Source organism: Molothrus ater, chromosome 3 (genome assembly GCF_012460135.2).
Source record: "Molothrus ater isolate BHLD 08-10-18 breed brown headed cowbird chromosome 3, BPBGC_Mater_1.1, whole genome shotgun sequence".
Taxonomy (NCBI): domain Eukaryota; kingdom Metazoa; phylum Chordata; class Aves; order Passeriformes; family Icteridae; genus Molothrus; species Molothrus ater.
The window spans coordinates 101,859,683-101,878,450 of record NC_050480.2 but is presented as its reverse complement, the minus strand read 5'-3'; the positions used below and the strand labels follow the sequence as shown (position 1 = coordinate 101,878,450).

General features: G+C 35.9%; 1 protein-coding gene across 6 annotated transcripts in view; it reads left to right on the top strand.

Annotated features, from left to right (window-relative positions):
- EPHA7 (EPH receptor A7) overlaps positions 1–18,768 on the top strand; it is a 178,592-nt gene that overhangs the window by 50,532 nt on the left and 109,292 nt on the right. For all 6 annotated transcript variants that reach the window (XM_036380217.1, XM_036380212.2, XM_036380216.2 and 3 more), the window contains exons 4-5: positions 4,249–4,404; positions 5,272–5,607. In XM_036380217.1, the coding sequence (XP_036236110.1) occupies positions 4,249–4,404; positions 5,272–5,607 (492 nt within the window). The remainder of the gene's footprint in view (positions 1–4,248; positions 4,405–5,271; positions 5,608–18,768) is intronic.

Genomic DNA, 18,768 nt, shown 5'->3' with positions numbered 1-18,768 from the left:
AAGCCCCTACTCAGGCAAGCTCTGTTGTGTGAGAGATTTTGTTGACATTGTCTTTGTAGTTCACACTGAAATTCTGCCAGCTTCCCAACAAGAAAAATCTCAGTTTCATGGAGGAGTTGAGAAGATTTGCTCGAAGGAGCAGCCATGGCTATTGCAGATAAGTGAACAAGTCCATGGAGCTGGTCAGGTCTGGGGGGCTCAGTGATGGACAGTCCCTAAAAGTTTTGAGGCTAAGATACTAAGCCAAGAATTATGCCTTGACTGAAACATTTTTTTCTGTATTTATTGTTGATTTTGTAGTATATGGGGAAAGAATTAAAAACTAATTGTGTTGTTTTAAGCTGTTTGAGGTCATGCAGGTAGGTGCTATTCTGTGTCTTTGTGCTGTCAGTAATATGTGAGACTTTGGAGCAGCTGTTGGAACAAAATGGGAGCTTCATGTGGGAAGAGCTGTTCTAATAAATTAGCAGCCATAAATGACACAACAGAATGAATGGAAGAGAGTTGTATTTTCTGCTGCCTTTCTTGCCTTTCTTCCCACCCCTGTACTGTCATTTGTCATACCCCAGAAGCCCTTCAGTTGCAAAACTAGTGCTGGATCTTAACTTGCTTGAGGAACACCAAATGAATGCACATTTTAAACAGATCAGCAATGATGAGGATTAGAGCTACAGCATCAGAGTGCCGTCTGACCAGTTATATCCCCCTGCATATCTTCTGTCATTGCTTGAGTTCTGTGCCTTGACTTATAATTTAGGCTCCCTTTATAGGAAAGAAGTGCAGCTAATGAGTGCTTTTCTGTACTAATGAAATGAAATATTAAAATGGATGTGATCAAATGTCGTTTGAGTTGCCTGAAGCTTTGCCATGAGATACTTTTGTGAGAGTAGCTGTATTTATCACCTTTAGATTTGCTTGTACAGAGCTCTGAGTGTTGTTTGGCTACTGTGTTTGTTTTTGGTTTTTTGCAATTAACATTTTTAGTGTTCCTTATGGAGGTAGCAGCAGTGGGGATTTTCTGCCACCTGTCCCCGTAATCTTAAAAATATTACATGAAGAACTAAATTGAATCAAAATATGTAGAACTAAAATAGTGTAGAGCAAAACAATCTAACGAAATTTCTCATAAAATAAAACAAAAAACCACCATGGCAATTTGGCAAGGGAGGGCAAAAGGGAATGGAAAAAAGAAACCAGTATTTTTGAATTATTCTTTCCCATCTGTTATCTGGGTAGCTGACTGGCAAGTTCTCACACCTTCATAAGTGGTCTGTGCAACACCATGTTAGTAGAGTTTTCAGTTGTAATTTTCTTTGCAAGGACGATGGTATGTGTTAAGAACAGATAAGGAGCCATAGGCCCCAGTTTTTAAGCAATAGAAGTATTCTACTGTTAGCCTGAAAAAAAAAAAAAGTGAGAAATTTAATTTTATGAAGAAGGATGGGAGAATAATTTAGTTGTATTCCTCCAATGAGTACCTTTAATTATAGTGTACAGCCCTGCATACCCTCCTTTCTGAAGAACTACAAAGTTTTTAAAAATCCAATTTAAAAGTGCTGTTTTCATACTGTTAAAAATTCAATTCTGGAATATTCCGCCCCTTATATCTCTAGGATCTATAAGTTAAAGGGGTGGTTATTAAATGTGGTCACAAGCCTCTTAGTGGACAAAAAGCTAATGGAATGGTAGCATGATATGAATGCCTGAACCTGCTGCCTGTGTTATGCCGTGCAGGAGAATAATTGGCGTTCAGTCATGTAAACGAGTTACAGACACTCAGATCCTTTGAACTCTAATAAGAAATGAAATGCACACTTACTTTAAATGGTGAGTGACTAAGCATATAAATGTCTTGATCAAGTCATCAGCAAAGAAAAAAAAAAACAAAAAAAAAACCAACAAAACAAACAACCAAACCCCAAACTGAAAAGTAATCTTCTGTTTACATTTTGTTATTTCCGTCTGAAATCTTTATTTTACTCTCTGCATCTTTGCCGTGTAATGTTCCCTGCTGAGAAGGACAGACTGGAAACACAGTAGGGAACTTTACCTTTTAAGTTGCTCTTTGCTTTGCAGAGGACTACATGTTGGCAGTTCCGGTGTATTTGTCCAGTGTTTTGTTTGGTATAAGAGGAACATGACAATTTAAGAAAGGCAGGAAACTATTATTTGGTAATTTTAGCTACATTTCAATTGCAAGTGCTAAAAAAGTGGACAGAAGTTTTAATGCATTTTTTAAGGTACCTGTATACAAATCTGTTCAGCTTTTGTGTGCTTCAGTCAGAAAATTCTGAAACAACCTTGGATGAAGGTATAAAAGGATAATTTTGAGTTGAATTTGCCACATGCCTGTTGAATTCACAGGTCATGTTTATCTAAAGTGCTTCTCTAAAATTCTTTTTGTTATCTTTTTTAAAGAGCATATGTAACAGCTCCTGTGGCAAAATCAAGCTGTGGCACATTTTGCAAGCAGAACTGGATTTTCTTCTAATGCAAACTTGTCCCCCTTTGTCAAAATCAAATCTTTGCATGCTAATTAACTCTGCCAAATAATTTAGCTTCCATCCACTGGGTTTTTTTTTAGCACAACAAACTCTAAATGTTACGGCTATTTTAAGCATATTTTTCTTAAAAAACTTAGTATATTGATAGAGTAATAGTCCGAATTTCCTACTGTTGTGATCATTGTTGATTTACATAATTCATCAGCTTTTATCTGTTGTTGTCTTAATTATTGCTGCATTTATTTTTTTTCTCTGTTGCATAAAATTAATCAGACTAATATGACTCATGTTGCTTTAGCAACATTATGGGTCCAGTCCAAAGGCTATTAAAGTCAAAGGTACTCCTCATTGACTTAGTGAGCTTTGGATAAAGTTCATTGTTTTCATGCTCTTTCCATCTCTGCAGTACCAGACAACTGAAATAACTGTTCCTAATACCAGTGTCTTTTGATACTTTGCATTTCTGTTCTGAGAAAATATCCAAGCAAATATGAATGTAACCAAAGTAAATTCTCTCCCTCTGAATACAGAATGACTATTTAACTAGATTTAATATTTTGATACCCAGTACAAAGTTTCACCCTCTGTCCCTTTCCTTTGCATTCAGGTGATGGCTTTAGAAGGTCATACTGTCTGTTAGGGTTGGAAGAAAAAAAGAAAATAGTTATATAGTTTGGTTGAAAATACTTCTGCTTTATGAGAAGGTTCTGGAGGACTTTTGTTTTGCATGTTGACGGTGTTTGTAAGTTTGCCTGTAACCCTGGTGTTGAAACTGAGTCTTAATCTGTGTTCAGTTTTAGTGTTGTTGGATCCCCACTTCTCTCTTCCTCATTCCTAAAAGTTCTCATAGTTTATACATTCTTAAGTTGTCTGTCTAGGTTGCAGTGCTCTGCTTGCAAGTCTAATGGTTGATGTGTTTCATGTGTGTTTCTGCCTTGGGAACTGTGGCAGTAGCTGCAAGAAGTATTTCTAAACATCAGCATTGTAACACAACACATTTTTTAATTTCATGGGTTCACAGTGAACAGACCAAAGCAAGAAGTTCTCTTATATTTCCTATTGTCTAGCTTTGTCTTTCCTATTGTCTACCTTTTGTCTTTTCCTTGAGAGTTTTAATAAGTTGATTTCAACCTACTTGTGTCTTTCTGTGAAACTGGGAAAAGCAATTGAGAAGTTTGTGCTGTCTGCTCTCCTCCTCTTTCTTAATGTTCTTACCACAGTCATCTTTTAAGCAAATGTTCATGCCTCGTTCTTTCCTCAGGATCAGGGATTTCTGGTGGGTTACAGATTCTTTGGATTTCTGAAATCAGGGAAGAATAAATTTTGCTCCAAAAGAACTAGTTCAGATACTGTAAACACTTCAGTGGCCTTACAGCAGATCTCTAGAGTGTTTTCCTTTTGTTTAGGCCTATTGCAGGCACCCAGATATTTCACACCATTATCGGACTTTTCTTTGGTGAAAAACAGATGCTTCTTGTATTTATGTGGCCCTCTGTTTTAAAATATTGTACTGCCAGCTGTTGAGGTACATATAGTATATACTTGAACTTATAAAAATGCCACAAAATCATTAACAGCATCATCTGAAGAAAAAGAAATTGTGATCATATCTTGATTGAGCCAACATAACAGAGTGGGCAGTTTAGGTGTTTACAGAAATGTGTACCTTGTGTGACAGAAACAAAAAACGACAGGATAGAAGTCCCTGCAAATCTAAATCTTAATTTGTTTTGTTCTGCTTTAGCTTGTGGCCGTGGGTTCTACAAATCCTCCTCACAAGATCTGCAGTGCTCCCGCTGCCCTACTCACAGCTTCTCTGACAAGGAAGGATCTTCCAGATGCGACTGTGAAGATAGCTATTATAGAGCACCTTCTGATCCACCATATGTCGCATGCACAAGTGAGTGACTCATGAATTTAATAGTAAAGGACGTTGCTTAACCAACCAGGTGCAGCCACTTGCAGCGAGTAGTTTTGTCTGGCTTTTCCTGGGTTTGAAAAGTACATTTGCAATGGTAAAAGAAACTGAAAGGCAGAAAAAGGGTTGACAGTGAATACAGAATCAGCATAAATATAATTTTCAAGTTTGCTTGGTACAGCTTTGGAAAACATTGCATGTTGCATAAGTGCATAACTCACTGTAATAGATATAATACAGGCCCAGTTCTCCCTAAATTGTTGCAGATAATATGCGTTATGTGATATAATACCAAAATTAGTAATGTGAAAAATGAAAGTAGCCTCTGTGGAGCTGCACTTTGATTGAACTGTAATTGGATCTGACTTAAACTTCTAACTGCAAATAGATTGGCTGACACAGATTGGTGGTTCAAATAGTGGAAGCCTCTTAAATTCAAAATATCACTAAATATCTCTGTAAATCATATCAGAGCTGATAACAAAAGACTAGATGCAGCTTGTGCAGCATGTTTAGAAGTAACGAACAAACCCCATATGTGGAAAACCTGTAAAAGAGAACTTTTAAGGTATATTAACTATTCCTTTTAATTATGCAGAAGAGAAACAGCTAAAAATCAGTTGCAGTAAATATACTGACAGTTGTTGTTCTGATGTCTTAATGGAAAATAAATAAAGCTCTTACCAAATGAGTTCAAGAACGCTTTTATGCAGCCTGTACTAAAAATAATGAAATGTTTATGTGAAGAAAAATGCTTCAAGTGTTTTCTATCTCAGTAATTAAAATGCTACCTGTGTGTCCCACTGTGGTTTTGTGTAATTACCCTGGACTTCTTTGTGTATTATGTAGGACCTCCATCTGCACCACAGAACCTAATTTTCAATATCAACCAGACTACCGTGAGTTTGGAGTGGAGTCCTCCCGCTGACAACGGGGGAAGAAGTGATGTGACCTACCGCATTTTGTGCAAGAGGTGCAGCTGGGAGCAGGGCGAGTGTGTTCCCTGTGGGAGTAACATTGGATATATGCCCCAGCAAACTGGATTAGTAGATAACTATGTCACTGTCATGGACCTGCTAGCTCACGCTAACTACACGTTTGAAGTTGAAGCTGTGAATGGGGTTTCTGACTTGAGCCGTTCCCAGAGGCTTTTTGCAGCTGTCAGTATTACCACCGGCCAAGCAGGTAAGTTTTCATCACTTATGAATCTCAGCACTGTGAGACTGAGAGAAATTTGGAACATGCAAACTATGGATGCAGTAAATCAGGAGCATGTTTAGTGTGCTTTGGCTCATTAATCTTTTCGTCCTGCCAGCTATTTAATTTGAGCTTATACTATTTCAGGATAACCTGTACTGTTTCTTGGCCTCAGGATTGCTTTCAGAAAGCATTCACAGAAGACTTAAAGAAGACATGCAGCTTTGTGATTAAATAGAGTTTTTAAACCTAGGAACTTTTTCTTTTATTTTGTTTTCACTTCATTATGGTTAATTCCCTAGTATTTGAAGATAAAAAAAATGTATGTGAGAGATCTATGCAGACTTCCTTTTTGAATTTTTAAAACATGTATGGGACTCCTGGGTCACTGGAAGATGATTTGGATTTCTGATGGTGTTTTCGGTGTTAATGTTTGCCCTCAGGACAATACTTCTGATTTATCTTATATTTCCAGATATTTGATTATGAGATGCAATGAGAATGTGATGATTATTCTTTGTTTCTTCTATTTATCATAATCTGACAGGTGAAATGTCAGGGGAAATAAAATCAAACCAGCATATCACCCCAGGGAAAAAAAGGGCTTCAGTTCTGCAGCTGAACAAAAAAAAAAAAAAAAAGAATTTTCAGATTTAGGTTTCTGAACTGGCCAGTTGCTTTTTGATAAAATTACAGACAATAGTATGCTGTGTTCCTAAAGAGAGGATAGTAAAGCTAACTTTTTGTAATTTTAACAATCTTAAACAAAATATTGTTTGCAAGATGTGGCTTTCAAAGGAATATTAAATAGTATTTTTACTATTACTTTTAATAGTAAAAGAAAATATAAAGTGAATATCTAATGTTCTTACTTCCTGTAAGAACAGCTGACTAATATTTTAAAGGATATTTCATACTTATGTCTTGGAGGAAATTTCAATGACTGTGAATCATGGATTTGTTTTTTTTAGTGCAGTAGAAATGATCCCCTAAAGTAATGTGTTCAATGGAGAACAAACTCACCAAACAGGGTAAACAAACAATAAAAACTGTAATTATTTTGTACTTTAAAGATAATAATCTCAAAAAAAAAAAAAAAGGGACAAGAGATTTAGTTCAAAACCTTCCTTCCTTCCCCCCAAATTTAGGATAGTTGATATGTTTGTTGAAGTTTGGCTGGTGTATTTAATCTCCCTGTAGTGCTTTTATGGATTCCAAGAGCACATTTTACCTTATTTTGGAGCCATCTCTGTGGCTGAAAGGATTGGTCTCTGTGTTCATTCAGTTCTTGAAGTTTATGATGAGATTTTCAGCATAGAAAACTTACTCTGAGACTATTTTTGTACCACAGATGATATTATTTTGGCACCATGATTTTTCATCTTCAAAATAATTCTCCAAACATGCACAGGTGGACAGTGTTCTGCTCTCTGTAGATGACTGTACAGAACTATCACATGAAGAAGGGGATTTGGACTTTTTCCTATTTAGCTGAATCAAATTGGCTTTACTTTATGTGCGTTGATGGTTCAGTGGCACACAGGGTAAAGGAAGAACCAGTGCAATTTAGTGGCTAGTACCACATCTCAAGAAGATGAAAAAGCCTTTATCAAAAGTTTGTTGTATTTTCTCCTAGACAGCTCATTATTGTTCATCATTTTGTGTTGTCATAGTCAAGGATTTAGAAGGCTTTTATTAGGCCAGAAGCTATAATATGGTTATCCTGTTCTGTCTTAAATGTAACACAAGCCATGTGATTTTATGAAATGATCCTCAAATCAAGCCCAGAGGTGTTAGTGAAACTATAGCTTGCATATATATTTGAGGCAGCATCTAGACTTTACTAAAGATGTAATCAAAAATCTTCAACATCCTAGACAAGCATTCTTAGCATTTCTTCAAAACATAGCATTTCTTCAATGTAAGACCATGACTCTGTTCCTTCCCTACTCTCTAGTTTCCTGTGGGATTACACACAGACCAGCATTTCCCAGGATTTGACACTGTTTAGAGAAAGGGTATGACTGAAGCTTTGCCTGTTTAGCACTTCTGAATATAAAGATTTAGAGGCTTCCAATTTGGCATCTAAAATGAATATACGTGGGGGACAGATTTTGGAAGAAAAAATGGCTTTAAGCTTTTTTTGTTGCAGTTTTCTCTGTAAAATGAAGGTAACCTTCATTTTTCCTTACTAAGCTTTTCAAGATTTTCTGATTAGAAGTGCCACATAAATGCAGCTTTTTTTTTTTTCACAGAATCACAAAATTTGTGTTAAAGAAAATACAGACGTTCAGAACAAATGCATTTAGAAAAAGACCTTTTCTACATTATTTTTGCAACAGCATGTTTTGGATCCTAATACTGATTTCTTTGGTTTCTCAAGGAGGAAAATATTTTAGGTGGAACAGATTGATGACTATAATTGAACAGAAAGAGACTGGTTGCTCAAAGGAAACTGTTATGCTTCTGTGTTTCTCTTTTATTTTACTATAGAGAGAAAGAAAATGTTGGATTTATTTATAGCCAAGTAAACTAGGATTCATGCAGCTCTCATTTGTTCCTGTGTGACTGTTCTGTACTTCTGGAAAAACTGACTTTTTTCTGTGCCCATATTGCTTTTTATGTGTGTAAATGTGTCTAACTAAACCTTCTTCACATGTTATTATGCTAACACAATAGGTGGCTATATATAATTACTGGGTTCACCAGTTGCACAGAGGATTGCAATGAGATTTTCCCTTTGTAGTTTTGGTTTAATTGAATTGCTCCTTTGTGTCCATAGTCCCAAAATTCAAATCATTGTGTAATGATAACAGGAAATTATTGATAAAAGAATGGGGTTATAGAATACATTCAGCGTTTCTTCGCCCACATATAACAAGCTTCTGATGAGACAAAGAGAGCATGCCACATAAAAGAGCCAGGTGGTGATAAAAACCTATTTATATTTGTGTTTTAAAAAAATACAATAAAATGACTGCAAGTGGGTAGGTATCATTTCACATCACTTAAATATATATTTTTATATTTACACGTATGACACATTGCTGTTCATTCCTTGTTTTAAAAAGACTTTGTGACTAGGCTATCAATTGTCATGTGGTTTATTTTTCTGCTTCAGCCAAGAACCATGAGGCTTTTGGTTTTGCTTTGTTTTCTTTTTTTTTGACAAGATTAAGTACACAAAGTCCCCCAGGAGTAAACCATCTTTGTTTCATATCTTGCCTATCCTGCATCATTTAAAGAATACAGGATGTCATCCCAGTACTGCAAGCTGATCTATGAGAACGCCTGCATCCTTGTAGAATTCAGATTTGAATGTGGCTAAGCTCTAGTTACAATTAACAAACAAAGAGCTGCACCTGGCAAACAGCTGACAAGCCCTACCTTTGCAAGAATGGGTTTTAACAAAGATAAAATTGACCACTTCCCTGATAAGATATTCCCCTTTCAGTTGTACTGGTAGTTCCTTTGGATCCATCAAATTCCTTACCAAATTTTACATTTTTTTCCATACAACACCCAGAATGGAAATTGGGTAGGTTTCACTGCAGATGAATATTCATTGTATTTTGGCATTCATGCATTTTCACTTTACAAAATATGCTTCAATGACAATTTTATAGTTTTTCTGTTGACATTTTTGCAAAGGTAGTGTGTTTTTAAAACTGTCTTTCTGCATCCTTTCCCCTAGGATGTTTCTGAATTAACAATGGCCTCATGTCTGGAAGAGTTATATACACCCAACCTACCCTGGCCTTGATAAAACTTAGGTTATTTTGAATGAATACCAAAATTTATCAGGGTTTGAGAAAATTCAAGTATGTGTCCTGAGCCAGTTTAAATTGTCTTTATAGTAATTGAAAAGAAAAAATCACATCCAAGGGGACCCTCATCATGCCTCATTACCGTAACTAAGTAAGACAAACAGAAGTTAAAATGTAATGCCAATACCTGTCCCGAAATGTACTCATGGCTCTTGGGCAGGGCGCACTTGCTAATGCTTGCTGCTTCTTCACAGCAGGAGAAAGGTGCCCCACAGCACTCTTAGGTCATGCTGTGCCTTCAGATGCACTTAATGCTGACAACCTCAAGTGGTTAAAAAACCCTGATCCAGTTCCATAATCAAGGCTTACTCTTGAAAAACATTGTTTTTTAGTAACAATGTCCTTTGTATATGTTGATTTGCTGCTATTCCATTTTTACTTCTTAGAGTTCAGTTTTAAGACCTTTTCCTACATAAGAAGCACATTCCAAATTTCACAGTTAAAGTTTAAAAAAAAGGAAGCTGAATTTGTCAAATTGGCATTAACCCAGCAACTTGAACTGAAAAAAAATATTGCATGGTATAAAATCATGACTATTATCAGCAGCACCCTTGATTTACATGACAAGAAGAAATGGCTGAATGCATAAATGCAAATATATGGGATGGGTTCTGCCTTTCTTAGGTAATTCTGAAGTCTCACTAAGTAAGAGAGACACTTCACATTCTGTCATGTTACATTCTCCTTTCATTCTTGCTGCTTATAATTTTTCTTTTCTTTGTTTCGTTACTCTTTTTCCCAGCTCTCAATTAACCCTACTCATTTTTTAAAGTCTCTTCTTTCATAGCCTCTGCACTACTGACCATCTATTTGTTTCCTGTTCCTGTCAGTCTCACTTAAGCCTGACTTTTCTTCAGCAATGAACTGTCCCCCAGCAGAGGCAGCAATCAAGAAGATTGGTGCCTGCAGCTTTCCCAGTCACTATGACCTCAGTGTTCTAGTCCTATTCTCACTTCCCGCCTTTCACCAGGCCATTTTGGTTTCTTCCCATAGTGCCATCAAGTTGTTTTAATCTACCTTCATCTACATCTTCCATCCAATGTTCACTTCTGGTGCTACATGACAGCTTATTACAAATAGTTTCAGAGTTCAACTTAGCATTTCTTCAATGTTTTCCCATTTCAGTGGACTTAATTTAGCTATAGGTTCCCTTGGCTATTTCCTGCTAATGATTTTACTTTTCGAGCTATGCTTCATCTCCTAATGTCCAGCTGTTTTCACACATTAATATGGCTACATCATCAGTATATATTTTTTAAAAGCAATTCCTCATGTAAAAAGAATTCAGATTATAAAAAGTAATGTTTTCTTTTTACCAAAAGTGTTTCACTTGTTGAGCTGTGGGAATTATTTTACAAAAAGTCACTTTTCGAATGTAATATTCACTAAGTGCTTTCATTGAACTGAGGTTTTTAGAAACACATATGTGATTATGACTGTATTTGGGTTACCTTTTTTGCTTATTTTTTTAATGGGAGCTGTATGGATGTCTGTGCTTATTCTTAATAATATTTAAGATATATTTTAATATTTTAATTTTTTTTTCCTAGACCAGTAGGCAGAAAGCATAGCAGTGTAAGTGTTCTGCATTTCATGGTCATCAACTATAAAGGGAAAAAAAGAGTAGAAATTAGTTGCATATGATAGTTATTATTCTTTTACTTTTTTAGATGTCTTTTCAGTACATTAAAAGAATGGATGAGGCTATTTCTGTGGAGCTAAGGCTGCCTATTGATCTGCAATCACATTACCCTGAACTAATATCACAGATTTTTTTTACAGGAGGCGATAACTGAGTTTATACCTGAATTAAACTGATGGATAAAAACTTGATAAGAATCCAGTCTCTGTATAGCAAATACCATCAGATCAAGGAAAGCAGTTTGTTCATTCCCTGATTATATCAGGTCATATTTAATATTGTGACATCCACAAGGTTACAGAGATACTACAGAATTGCAAGTTTGGGGCATTATTACTAGATTATTAAAAGTTAGATTTTTCTTCAGGAGTTTCACAAAGAAGGAAACATCTGTCTAGTATATAATATGATATGGCACATATATTTGGGAGTTTTGAAAATACCTTCTATACATACACAGAACATGTATATTCACAAAAAATTTGCAATGACAAGCAGTGCATTTTACAAGAAAATGAATTGATATTAATTTTTTTTTCTACTATTTAGTTCTAATTTGTTCCAATATTTTTTACTGAAAGATAAGAGAGATAAAAAAGCAAGCAGATGCTAGCTGTGTTGCTTAGGGTCTGATCCTGCACCACTGAAGTCAATGGAAGCTTTGTCATTGACTTCAATAGGAGCAGGATTTGAACCTTATGCTCTATCAGAACACACAGGAACAAAAGCAATGGGCTCTCTGTCATCCTGAAAGGAAACTTTAACTTCATATCACATTTTGAGTCTGACTATGTCAGGTTTTTCCACGTCAGTTTGTGACTGAATGTAATTGGAATTTTTTGTATAGCATACTAAAAATATGTTGTTGTTGTTTTGGGTTTTTTTTTGGGTTTTTTTTTGGGGTTTTTTTTGGTTTTTTTGTTGTTTTTTTTTTTAAATGGATATCAGAAGTCTTGCCTGTCCAGCTCTATCATAAAAGCTTTTTTGGAAGAGATGTAATAATTTTTGCTAAGAAACTAATTTTTTTCTATAAGGTTTACATGAATTTTACAATAGTTAGAAGTGAAAAGAATGGGAAGCTACACTGTAGTGTAACTACACAAAGATAAAGTAAAGCTTCAGCTTCACAGAACAGAGCTCCAAATTAGAAATGGTCTGATTAAGCTATGTATGTTGAATGTTTGGTGGCAACCTGCTCAGAGAAGCATGACAGCCGCAGGGCTATTGACTTTCCTGTGCACTGAGCTATTGAAAAAGCAGGTTATGTCACCATGGTCTAATGTACACTACTCAAGAATAATTTCACCAGCTGCACAATAAAAAACTATGTACTTGAGGAAGAAAATGAGCAACATAAAGTACAATTTCTCTGTGGAAAGGAGGGATTACTTTACTGATGTTGCACAAAGGACTAGAAGCCCCCTTTTTTATTTTAAAAACATGGACCAGCTATCTCCTCAATATTTATGAGTTCAACCAATTGTGTTCATAAAAACAGTAATGAAAAATTAACCCTGATCTAAAAAAGCAAGTATTAATATCACACTGTCTATGACCAATCTTTGAAAGGTTTTTAAGATTAAAGAGCTCTACTTGTGACACCTGCTGGGTGAATTTTTAAACCCTCCAAAATCCCTTCTTCTTCCCTTCATCCATAGTTAGTTTTTTTTCTCATGTCAACAAGTTCTTTTTAACAATGTAGACACTCTTTGCACTTTTTTATACTTTTTGGGAACTTTAATACATAGTTCTGTGACAACCCAGCTAGTGTCAAAGACTTCCAGGATAGCTGCACTACAAAGACAAGAAATCGCTTGATATATTTATACTTGGTGATACACATTCCAGAGCAGCTAATTAACTTATGTGTGAAGAATGTGCAACTTCACAGACCTTTGATTTTCACAACAGAACAACATCCCCAGATCTTCCTTTTACTGCTTCTTGTGAGCAGTATTATGGTAACTGGATTAAGATATAAATAAGTGCAGGACATCATCAGTAGGAACTCTGAACTCAGTGTTGTTTATTTGTTTCAGACCTTTTGAAGAATTAAAGTGCCATTGTCATTAAAACAAAAAAAACCTTTTAAGTGCTCAGATGCTTTTTCAATGAGAAATGAACATCACTGTTGAAAGGCACTATTGCAAGTGTATAAGTGCTACCAAATGTGAAATCCTAATTAAGGTTGAATGTAGTGAATTGAAAAATTCTTAGACTGTAACATCTCTATATAGTGAAGCATTTGATGACAGCATGGCATGGAGCCAACCTACTGTAATGACTCCTGTGGAAATCTTCAGAAGAGAGAAGGTAGCTTGTATAGGGAGAGCTAAAGAAGTTTCTTCATTAAGCTTAAATGATGCCATATAGAATTGTCCAGAAATTTAAAACAGTGTATTTCCAGTTTCCTTTTTTTCATGTGTATTCTCTTTAGAAATATAGTCAGAGACTGTTCTGCTTCTCTTTTGGAGCACATAATATTTTATTCAGTTATGTATTTTATATTTGTTGCATGTGCCAATAAGCCTTCTTTTTTTAGAAGGAAAACCAGATTTGGCTAAATGGGCCCTCAGTGGAAAAATACAAGTCTTCCTCTTCTGGCTCATGGCCTTCTGGCAGTTTAGGGAGTATTAATGGCCGAAGAATAAATGGTTCACCTCTGGCAGGAAAGCTTGAAGAGAGACAAATTCTGTTAAGAGATGGGTATGATCTTTCTAATGGTAGTGGGGTAATAGGAAAGGGAGACATCTCCCTTAATACACCATTGCTGACTTACCCACTATGACAACCCATGGGTGTCAGCAGATTTTTTAGGTGCTGGAATAGTCTCAGTAATTAATAGCCTGGACAATTTTTGCCAACTTCAACATGTCGCTGCCCTATGTATTTTCTTCTGCTTTGTATGTGATAGAACCAGCCCTGACTCCATAGGGCATGTTCCTAAGTGAACAGTTTTATCTTCTACTCTTTAGTGAATGTATTGTTTTGTACAGTTAAGCATTTCTGTAGTCATTCCCTGTGACAGTCAAAATATCTAATTGGTTCTATTTCTAGAGAGAACTCTCAGGGCAATTTACTGAGGAAGCCATGGTTGAAGGCTGGAAATTGACAACAATAAAAGTGTTATCCAAAGTTCAATAGTTACTGTTAAGATAGGAGATGCTGATTATCTTTTTCTTTGCTTCGTTAGTGATGAATGGAAGCAAATTTGATGCAGACAGCAATCTGGTGGAATGATGCAGAGCTATCTATGAAAACATCTGTACTAATCCAACAATGCAGTAAATTATAGCTACAAGCAAACGACATTGATCCAAGAGGATCATTAACAGCTTTAACCAACTGATCCAAGTAATAGGGTAAATGAGAGAACATTATCAAGATCTGATTTTTACAGCTGTCAGCTACAATTGCTGAAACACAATTGCCACTTCCTCTCAACTTCAACTATTTTATGACTTAAATTTAGTGTATCCTATTGTGGTCAGCCAACAAGGATCAATTCAGTGGTAAAATACGCAGGAAAAAATTGCCCAGTGATCATGCACTCCATTTACCAGGAGGTCAGTCACAAAGGGAGAGGTAATTGCTGCAAGCCAGCAAAATTAATCGGGGATGAGCCAGAAAGGATGATGTATGTTCTGTGACAAAGTACGTGACAGAGATGTACGTATAAACCTGTAGCTGCTTGCCTTGTTGAGGACACAAGGACGAGAGAAGGAGACATGTGAAAAACAATTAGCATGGCTTCAGAGTGAGCAATTCTTAATTATCCATAACATGTCGACATCAGATAATTAGTGTCCCAATTTTTAACAATATTTGGTCATTAACTACAGTAGAATAAGAAAGATCAAGAACAGAGCCATTTGTCTGAGCTAAGTGTTACATAATGGTGTCTACATGTGAACATAATACAACTAAATCATGCTCATGGTAATGACACAGAAATCTTCTTACTGTGGGACCAATATAAATGTCCTCAATTCGAGCTTATAACAAGCTGCTTTTTATGTTTCCATAAGGTAGTTTATATTTGTTGGCAGCCTACAAAATAAATAAGACTGTAGTGATAGCTGTAGTTCAACTCCCTGACTTGCTGCTTTTCATTTGTACATTTAAATTTTCACAGCAAGTGTCAAAAGCTGTGTGACTCAGACCATTTTTAATATTAATGCTAATTAAGAAGAGGTCATTTCTAGCTCAGATTTCTAAACATCTAAGGCTTTGTGAGCATGCTAAGTACACATCTCTTTGGAAAATTTTCCTTCAGCTCCTTTATCCTCTGTCAATGGTTTTTGACCATTTTCAACTATGTTTGACAGAGAAGACGTCTTCAGATCTTACCTGTCATCAATGGGCCAATAAAGACCTCATTCCTTACTGAGTGAGGTAAATGGTGTCAGACACAAGAGAATCCACATGTGCAAAAACACAGAAAACCTTAAGAAAAAATATTCACAGAACTGCTTGAATTTTTCTAGTGTTATTGCAGGAAATCTTAGAAGTGCAGAATGGGATGTTTCATATCTTACTTCCATCTTGTTTCTGCTATATAAGAAGAGAGACAGATACACACGTGTACATGCAAACATACACACACCTACATGTAGCTCGATCTCCTTTTAATCACTCTTTCTTCTAACTTGTTAGTATATTTTTTCATAATTTTTTAGATAGATCTTGCTTCCTCTTAAGTAGGTTTAAGATTAGGGATGAGGTCCTGTCACTGTGGTTCTTAGCTTTGGCTTTGCATGAGCCCTCCTAAACTCGTATCTGCGTTTCAGCAGCTTGTACAATATTAACCATTGAATCTGGTGTTCTCTCTCATATGTGTGTATGGGCCTTCTGTTTCTGTATCTGCCATCTCATGTCTGCTGATGGATCTATTTGCCATCTCTCCTTTTGACCTTTTCTGTCTGTCACGTAAACGTTTCTTTTTTTTTGAGAATCCCATTTCCTAATGCATCATGGAGAGCTCATAGTTTTCCATAATATCCAAACTCCTATCAGGCAGTAGTGGCTGAGTCAGCAAAGCAAATTCAAAGCTAGCAAACCCTGATGCTTATGTGGAGAAATGCCATTTATTTCTCTAAAGAATCTATTTAAGTTATACAGCCTCTAATCATGGCTGTGAAATGAGGAATTGGGTGCTAATATTTCAGAGCCAATACAGTAATGATGTGTCTCTGTGGACCTCCTGTGGAATTATTCCAAATATTCCCTTGCGTAGCTGAGATCAAAATTTCACCCTTAGTTCTAATTTTTTCTATTGCAGCTTAACTGGTAATGAAGAGGGAAAAGTGTCATTGCACTTTATATTGTGTAGAGTTAATCGCGTGAAATATTTTAGGGCTAAGCATTCTCCTCTTTGATGTTGGCATTAAACATTAGCATTTAAATCTTTGGTGGATATTTACATTGTTGTAGTCAGTGGAGATTGATAGGTTTCTTTAGGGAGTGATTTGGAACAGAAGCCAAGTTTAGGAATTGTGCATTGACTTGTCCTTAATTACAGAGGAAGCGTTAGATTACCTTCCCTATTTAGCCACCTAAATTAACTGGCAAAAGTTGATGACTTCAATGCCCTCTTCCTCCCACACCCCACATACACAAATGTTAATTTCTGCCACAATGTTAGCATTAAATATTTACATGATTTTATTTATTTTCAAGAGAATACTAAGCAAGCAAGCAAGCAAGCAAATTTTAAAATAGTTTGTCTGTGGGATTTTAAAACTCTAGAAAATAATTTGCTTGTCTTATTAGTAATTCGTGTTATTATGACTCTTTGAAGCTGTTTACCAAGGACTGAATTAACCAAGGTGCTTAGTGAGGATATTCATATACAGGTGTGTCCTGAAAATAGGGATATTTCACTTAATTGCAGTTTATAGCTTTAATGTTAAAAATGTTTTAAAAATGTAAAATACTTGTTCTATGATTTATTTTTATTGTAATGCTATTTAAGAGTCCCCATTAGGATGGCAGCAGGTGCCTTTCAGCTTATTTTGCCTACAATAATGCAGTGATGGTCACCCATCAGTGTTACAACCTTCCCTATAAAAATGAATTTGATCAGGCCATGCAGTGGCACAGAACAGCTTCAGTCACATAACCTTCAATGAGCAGTAAGTAGAGAAAGTGAACTCCTTCACTGAACTCTTAGGAGCTGTTTCTCAATGTTTTCCCTAGCAGGTACCCCAAGTTCTCAGAGTATTGTCACATTCACAAAGCTTTGGAGAGTTAATTCTGTACGCCAAAGAGACTGCCTTTCAGACCTATACTGAGAGGTTGGTGGTGATCTCTCAGGCAGACATGTCCCATCTCATTTAGCAGTCTGTAGATCTAAACTGATTGCTCAAACTCCTCTGGAATACCAGCTACAGGCATTGGGACTCTTAAAGAAACTAATGGGTGTTCCCTGTTTACCAAAGCTAAGCCTGCTCGAAAGAGATCAGGATTCACCCTCTCTTCCTGGCATGTCAGGGCTCATACTTGCAAAATTCACTTGTTGTGTCTCTCAAAACAGTGTTCCCAGGCTGAGATTGCCAGAATTATACCCAACTAGCTAAGCATGCTATCAAAGTAACAGTATGAAAAAGCATGTGTTCATACTCCATTCTCAACTCTAGTGCCATTTACTTTACTAGATTAAGTTTACCAAGTCTCCTGAGGTAAATTTATAGATCAGGAGGTCTATAAAATTTGACTTCTTGCAAAATATTGTAATGAGACAATCTCAAAGTGATAAACCTATTCATAAAATCAGCACAGCTCCTTTTCTGGAGGAAGTACCACAGCTGCCAACTGCAGTGAAGTTGGTAGGTAAACTGGTACTATGCCTGTCTTGGTCACACGGTCATATAAATTTCTGTGAATGTAGAACACTCCTGGGAACAATCATAGCTTGTTTCATAAATTCTCTTTTGAAAAAGGTTATGCTTTCTATTGGACCCACAGAAAGTACTTCAGTTTGTAGTTCCTGTTTTTAAATTTGCATTATGTTTCAATACTGACTTAAATCTTCCTTTCCTCTACTCACTATGAAGCCTAGGGAAGGTAAAAATATTCAGGGAATGTGTAAAATAGTTTTGAAGCTATTGATAAAACACACAGAACTGTTGTTTGAAAATGTGGGAAAACCTCAAGTATATTTTTGATAGAAGAAATTTAGTAAAGAGTTTCTAGAAAATATTCATAAATAGGTTCTCTTACCTATTTATGCTTTGATTCAGAGTCAGTGGTAAGATTCTCTTTAACTCTTATAGGTATCTAAGCCATTTAAAATGAATACTAAGGACAAATAGGGTGGCACAAAATTGCTTTCTATTGAACTACCTCTGAACAGCCAGTATTATTCAGTATCACAGCCTAGCACACATTAAAAAAAAAAAACAACAAAAAAACCCCAAAAACCAACATAAAGAGAAAGTGGTCATTATTGAACTGTTTTCATACATTGGTCCTTTTTGATATATTTTAATAATCTCAGATGTTACATATAATATAAGGTTGTTTAGAAATTTTCTGTAAAAATGTGGGATTTGGGAAATGCTTACCCCTGTAAACACTCCATTTTCTTCAAATATGGAATAAATACTCAGGAATTTGCATAAACTAGCTGTAAAAAATAACTCGGTCCTGTGGTTTTGGGGATTTTTTCTGTGTTCAGAA